This window comes from Musa acuminata, chromosome BXJ1-3, assembly GCF_036884655.1.
Source record: "Musa acuminata AAA Group cultivar baxijiao chromosome BXJ1-3, Cavendish_Baxijiao_AAA, whole genome shotgun sequence".
NCBI lineage: Eukaryota > Viridiplantae > Streptophyta > Magnoliopsida > Zingiberales > Musaceae > Musa > Musa acuminata.
The window spans coordinates 17,464,911-17,472,100 of record NC_088329.1 but is presented as its reverse complement, the minus strand read 5'-3'; the positions used below and the strand labels follow the sequence as shown (position 1 = coordinate 17,472,100).

The 7,190-nt window shown below is 39.2% G+C and overlaps 1 protein-coding gene across 1 annotated transcript; it reads right to left on the bottom strand.

Annotated features, from left to right (window-relative positions):
* Window positions 1-664: 664 nt before the first annotated feature.
* On the bottom strand, window positions 665-4,608 carry LOC135623695 (uncharacterized). The gene is made up of 2 exons (XM_065126942.1): window positions 3,008-4,608; window positions 665-967 (listed from the first exon to the last, which is right to left on the bottom strand). Exon 1 carries the CDS (start codon window positions 4,569-4,571, stop codon window positions 3,438-3,440), a length of 1,134 nt encoding a protein of 377 aa, XP_064983014.1. The 5' UTR covers window positions 4,572-4,608; the 3' UTR covers window positions 665-967; window positions 3,008-3,437.
* Between the last annotated feature and the right edge of the window lie 2,582 nt (window positions 4,609-7,190).

Here is a 7,190-nt window from a genome sequence, read left to right as displayed (position 1 = left end):
AAGAGAGGATGATGCACCGAAGAATCGGATGAAGCGTCGAACCAACGACATGACCGATTAACATTTGATGAGCTTTGTAATAATTGTCTAGATCAAAGTAGGTTTTAGGTCTAATTGAGTCGGTATTAGGGTGAAATAATATCAACTCAATTAGGGGCCAATTGGGCCTAAATTGTGCATGATTTGGGCTCAGTGGGAGGCCTATTCAATGACCCAAATGTTGGGCTAAGCAATGGCACCGCCAAAATTGGCGGTAGAACCGCTTGTGAGTTGGAAAACTCGAAAAACCCAGTCTTTGAGGCTATCAAGCGATGGTACCGCTAGTCTGGGTGGTGGTACCACCCAAACATAGTCTCCCAAGCGATAATACCACTAGACTAGGCAGTGGTATCACCCAGTGTCAGGCTACAAGTAGTGGTACCACCCGTACCCTAAAATCTCAGGGATTTGAATTTTGGGCTCCATATTTGAATCCATCTGTGTCACGCCCCTCAAAATATCCATGATTTTTAAAATTTTTCATCACAGACCAATCCAGGATCCAAACTAACGTTTGAGGACACTGAAAAACATTCTATTCATATTCACATCCATAAAACCTGTGCAGTTTATAATCATATATCACATCACTCAATAATTCACGTTTATGGCAACCCAAGCCAACTTGACAAACATGAACAATATTTATAAATCCACAAGCTAAATAATTTATACAATCAGAACTCCAACTATTCACCACAAGTTCATATCATTATAAATTAGGCTTAACATTCAGAAATTCCAAATAAGAGAGATCTCCTAACACTTTGACACAGTATATCCATTTCGGTTCATCGACAACATTTCATTACATACAAAACATACTTATACAACAATATCGTAATAACCAACCAGACTTGCCCATCACTCTGAATAGCTATCCACTGCCTCAGCCCAAATCAAACATCTCGAAGAGTAACAAGCTGACCTGAAAGATTTATATAACAACGGAGTGAGCCAAAAACGGCTCAGCAAGTGACAAAGCATATTCAGAACAAAAGGAACGGATTCAAACGAGTAAGGTATCATAATGTAAGGCAGAATACAAGAATTCTCAATGATACCATCTCAATAGATACCAAATCATACGTATCATGTCATTCATAACATATTTGATCCATAACGAAGGGAGCATAGAGTAATTGAAGCACATCAATGGCAGATAGGACATTTCAGAACATATCAGTTCATAGCAAATGGAGCACAGAGTAATTGGAGCATTTCAATGGCAGATAGGACATTTCGGAACATATCAGTTCATAGCAAATGGAGCACAGAGTAATTGGAGCATATCAATGGCAGATAGGACATTTCGGAACATATCAGTTCATAGCAAATGGAGCACAGAGTAATTGGAGCATATCAATGGCAAATAGGACATATAAGAACATATCAGTTCATAGCAAATGGAGCACAGCGTAATTGGAGCATATCAGAAGCAAAGGAAACATATCAAGCTTATCAATGGCATATAAAATGTTCCGAAGCATATCAACGGCATATGGAACATTTCGAAACAAAATCATCAGGGAATGAAGCCTTTCAGAGCATATCGGTACACATATCGTACAAGAGCTCAAACGTCGTCCTTGACATTGCAATCATATCAATCTTATCCAGAGTATGAACAGAAACAAACTCACCAAAACTCTGGATGTCATATCAAACACATAGAGGGTGTAGTGGGATCTCAGTCAGAATGTGATTCATCCATTTCTGAATGACCACCTGACAAAAGTCTCCCACGTCTGGGAGCTCCATCCACCCACGTCTAGGTGAAGTCAAAGGGGGCCGGCAGAGCATCGCAGGCTCTAAGCAATATCCCACAAAGCGGGACCCCACAAAGCGGGCAAATCAGCGCATACCCTTTACCATTTCTGGCAAAGGTCCAGACAATCCCACACACCAGAGTACAAAAGGGCAGTTTCAACAACAAGTAGCATATGTCGGAAGCACACGCGGAACAACGAAGCGTACATGTGCATTTACGAGTCAATCCGAAGTAAGCAATAATATTTCACAAGCATATTCAGATTTGAAAGGAATTGAAAGCAAGGGCACATATGGAATCCAAGCAATCACATATAACTCAATTCAATAAGAAGATTTGATGAATTCAATGTCCAAAGGAATGAAACTGGAATAGGCACATATCGAAAGCAAGTGCGGAACAATAGGATATACATGTGCCTATATGAGTCAATACGATATAGCATAAACGTTACACAACAGTTTTCAAGAATGCAATAACTTTAAGGACAAGAACATACAAGAATTCAAGCAGTAATATAAAGCTCAATTGAATAAGAAAGCTAAATGATATCAATTTCCAAAGGAATGAAACCAGAATATGAGAAATCGACCAAAGCTCGATTTCTGGCAGAATACAGAAGGCACATTGAACAAATGATTCAAACTATCAAACGTGCTCCAATTTACTCAAAAATAATCATTGGATAATACTTTCAGATAAGACATGCTTCATATGAATTGAACTGTCCAACAGAGAGAGTTACAAATAATTTGGTAAGCAAGTGTCGTAGAACAAAATCTCTGTTGGCAGAATTCCTAATGTCAGATTCAACAGATAGCTGGACAGGTGTTTGGATTCCAAATCTTTCAATCCATATATCAAAGAAAGGTCTGCGAGTCTATTTTCCAATGAAATCAGTTTTGAACAAATCAGAGTTTCCAACAAAGACTTATAGGCAGCTCGGTATCAAAAGGTCAGAATATCAGAAGTTGCACAGATTCGAATCGTTACGTCTAAACAGGAGATATATCAAATGCAAGGCTAGAACAATTCAAAGTTCCTCATATTCAAAGCAAATGTAGAGATAAAATTGCAGTGAGGAACGATCAGGATACTTGCAATAGGAAAGATTAGAACAATTACAGGCGGAACAATCGGGAAACTTGCAATAAGAAAAGTTAGAGCAATTATAGGAGAAACGATCAGGGAACTTGCCTTTCAAATATTTTGATCTGAATATCCAAGGAAGGTGCCAGTCCAATCTTTCTACTTTTCCTCCGTGTCCTCTCTCTGTTTCGTTTTGTGCTCCCGTTTTCTTCCTTTCTTCGTAACTACATCACGTGTCGAACATCGAGGCACAGTCACCTGCTCTCTCTTACTCTCATTCCTTCTTTTTCTTTCCCAAACGCAGCTGCCACAGCTGCCGCCGCTGCCACAATCGCAGCCCCTTCCACCGCACTACCTTCCTTCCTCCCTTCTCTCGCAGACATAATTGCTGCATACGCAGTCGCTGCCGCTGCGACCGCAATCCAGTCCGCAGCCCCTTTTTCCCCCTTTCCTTTCCTTTCTTTCCCAGCTGCAACTGCCGCAGTCGTAGTCGCAGCCATGGCCGCAGCCACCACAACCGCAGCCTCTTCTTCCTCTGCTACTCTATTTCCTCTCCTACTTCTCTTCCAACTGCAGCTGCCACTGCCGCAGCTGCCACCCCTTCTCCTCTTCCTCTCTTCTTCCTCTCCTTCCCTTTCTCTTCTTCTTCCTTTCCTTCTCTTCTTTCCCAGCCACAGCTGCAGCTGCCATCACCGCAGCCGCAGCCCCTTCTCCTCTTCCTCTCTTCTTCCTCTCCTTCCCTTTCTCTTCTTCTTCCTTTCCTTTTTCTCTTTCCCTGCCACAGCTGCAGCTGCCATCGCCGCAGCCGCGGCCCCTTCTCCTCTTCCTCTCTTCTTCCTCTCCTTCCCTTTCTCTTCTTCTTCCTTTCCTTTTTCTCTTCCTCTTTCCCTGCCATAGCTGCAGCTGCCACAACCGCAGCCGCAGCTACTTCTTTCCCTTCTCCTTCCTTTCTTCTTCTTCTCTCCCCGCTGCAACTGCTGCAGTCACGGCCGCAGCCACGGCCGCAACCTCTCCCTCCTCCCCTGCTCATCTTCCTCTTCTTCTTCTCTTCCAGCTGCAGCTGCCATCGCCGCAGCTGCAGCCCCTTCTTCCCCGGCGTCACACACACCCTCTCCTCTGTTTCCTCTGCAGGAAACAGAGGTATCACACCTCTTTCTCTTCCTCTTCTTCTTCTTCTCCTCTTCCCCTCTTCCCTTTTCCTCCCCAAGGCCACACATCTCCTCGCTGCAGCCTTGCCGCAGCTATCTTCTTCTTCTTCTTCTTCTTCTTCTTCTTCCCTTTTCATCCTCAACGCCCCACACATCCTCTCCTCTGTTTCCACCTGCGGGAAACAGAGGTGCTGCAGCCCTGGCTGCTGCAGCTGCCTCTCTTTTCCCTCTTCTTCTCCTTCTCTTCTTCTCCTCTTCCCTTTTCCTCCCCAAAGCCACACACCTCCTCGCTGCAGCCTTGCCGCAGCTATCCTCCTCTCTTCTTCTTCTTCTTCTTCTTCTTCTTCTTCTTCTTCTCTTCTCCCTCTTCTTCCTCTCTTCTTCTTCCCACGCCCCACAGCTCCTCGCTGCAGCCCTCGCTGCAGCCACCTCCTCTTCTTCTTCTTCTTCTCTTCTCCCTCTTCTTCCTCTCTCCTTCCTCCTCTCTTCTTTTCCCTCTTCTTCTTCTTTTCTTCACTCCTCATGCCCCACCGCTCCTCTCTGTTTCTCGAAGAAACAGAGAGTGCGTGGGAGGCAGTGGGATAAAACCGAAATTTTCGGTTTTTCTTTATTTACTTCTTTTTACAACTTAACAGTTTAGTCTTTGAAATTTCTATATTTACATATAGGTCCCCCAATTTACATATAAATCCTTATTAATACATTTTTAAAAGTGGGGGATATTACAATCTGGGGCCTATAAACACCCCACTCTTTCCTGCTTAGGATAGCAAGAATTGGGTAGAAAGGGGGAAAGAATCCTTCATGAAAAAGAGTTGAAAAAGCTTGAAAAATGTTGAGTGTTCCCCTCCACCTCTTAGAGTTTAGAGTTCATTCTAAGAGAGGTGTGAAACTCGTAAAGGTTCTCTCCTGAGCCTGTCAAATAAAGAATCGAGTTATAAAGAGGTGGTTAGTCTTTGCCTATTGAAGGAAGACCATTAGTGGATGTTGGTGGCCTCAACGGAAGAGGAATCAGTGGAGTGGACGTAGGTCACAATGACCGAACCACTATAAATCGGTTTGCATTCTTGTTTTGTTTTTAATTCTCATATTGTAAACTAATTTACTTACTTTATTTGCTCATTACATTCTTGCAAACGCTTTAAAGTTAAACACTTTCCGAGATCGATTTTCGACAAACGGAGATTTTACAAAACCAATATTTTTATCTACTGCACTAATTAACCCCGCCCCCCCCCCCCCCCCTCTTAGTGTCTACTTGTTCCTAACAGTTGGTATCAGAGTCATGTTCATTTCTCATTTGGTTTAACATCCAAGAGTAATGACTCTTTTTGCCTTTCAAGAGGGTCACTCTCTTATTCGTCCTCCAATGTTCAATGGGATGGGCTACACATATTGGAAAACTCGAATGAGAGTTTTCTTGCTTTCGTTGAATCTCGATTTATATAATATAGTCAAATTTGGTTTTTAAAAGTCTTCTCTTCCAATGAACGATTGGTATGAGTTGGAGAAGAAGACTTTCTCTTTAAATGCAAAAGCTATGAATACCTTTTTTTGCATCTTAGACAAAAATGAATTCAATCTGGTTTCTACTTACGAAACGGTTTTTGAAATTTGGTACACTCTCGAAATCACACTTGAAAGCACGAATAGAGTTAAAGAGTCTAAAGTCAATCTTTTAATGTATGATTTTAAATTTTTTCGAATGAAGCCAAACGAAACCGTCGTTGATATGTACACCCGTTTTACGGATGTCATCAATAGTTTAAAAACACTTGATAAATATTTTTCAAATTTTAAACTTGTTAATAAAGTTTTACGATCACGTTCTAAAATTTAGTATTTGAAAATAACGGCAATATAAGAATCTAAGAACTTAAACCATTTTCCACTCGAAAAACTTATTGGGTCTTTAATGACCTATGAAACAAGCTTTATGGCACATGTTAAATATGATGAACTTGAGAACAACCTTCCAAAGAATAGGAAGGATTTGACACTTAGAACAATTGAAGACCACTCGAGCAAAAGCTCAAGTGATGGTGAACTTGAACTCCTCACTATGAAATTTAAAAAGTTCATGAAACAAGAATTAAAGAATAAAAATAAACTTAAATAGAACGTAACTACTTATTATGAATGCAAGAAGAAGGAAGCACTTTGGGATGAATCGAGCTCATCCGATGATGAGGAGCAAACCGATGAAGACGAAACGACGAACTTCGCCTTAACAACTCTCGGCGATGAGGTAAATGACTCACCCGAATCCCCCTTAATTTATTTTAAAATTACTTAATGCATTTCATATGTTATTTTTAAATTAGTATATAAAATAAAAATAAATAAATAAATAAAAGGGGGTCATGCTTTTCTTTTTCTAGCTAATTTTAAAAATGGTAATAAAAATTACATGTTTTATAATAAAGGAACAAAATGTTAAAATTAAATGCTTTATGTTTAATGAACTCATATTTGATAATTAAATGATTTAAACAAGCTTGATGATTTGAATTAATGAGTTTATATTTTGAAATTATGCATGATGATTCTTGTAATTTATGGCTTTTCGATATTTGCCAAAGTTGATTTTTCATTTTTAAATGAGGATTCTTGTTTTTGTTTGGTATGAATGACAAAGGCATGCTTGTATGAAATAAATCACATGAATTGAAACAACTATAAAGAGGAAAACATTTTTCTTGAAATTTGTTTTCTTCTATTTATCAAATTTTGAGTAAGAGATTGATAAATTTATTTATGTTATTTTGAATCTCTTGAACTATGAAAGTGATTTTGATGATTTAATAATTTAAATTTGAATAAATTTTTATCCAAATCATGATCTTGATTCCTTGATATTTATAAATTATTATTTATTATGAACCAAGATTTTTCATTAATTATTCTCTTACGATTCTACTTGGTATTTTTTTTAAGAGGAGATTTTCTAAATGAATCATGATTTTTCTTATGAATTCTTGGATTTATAATATGAGATTTCTTATGAATTCAGATTGATTAATATGATTCTCCTTTTCGCTATTTGAGTCATCCAAAAAGAATCATAATTTTTATCTTGATTTTTTGAGATTTATAACTTGAAATTTCTTATGCATGAATCAAGATATTATATCATTTGATCT

Bases quoted from the DNA above. Each gene is read 5' to 3' on its own strand.
- LOC135623695 (XM_065126942.1), bottom strand. From the start codon at position 4,571: ATGAGGAGTGAAGAAAAGAAGAAGAAGAGGGAAAAGAAGAGAGGAGGA.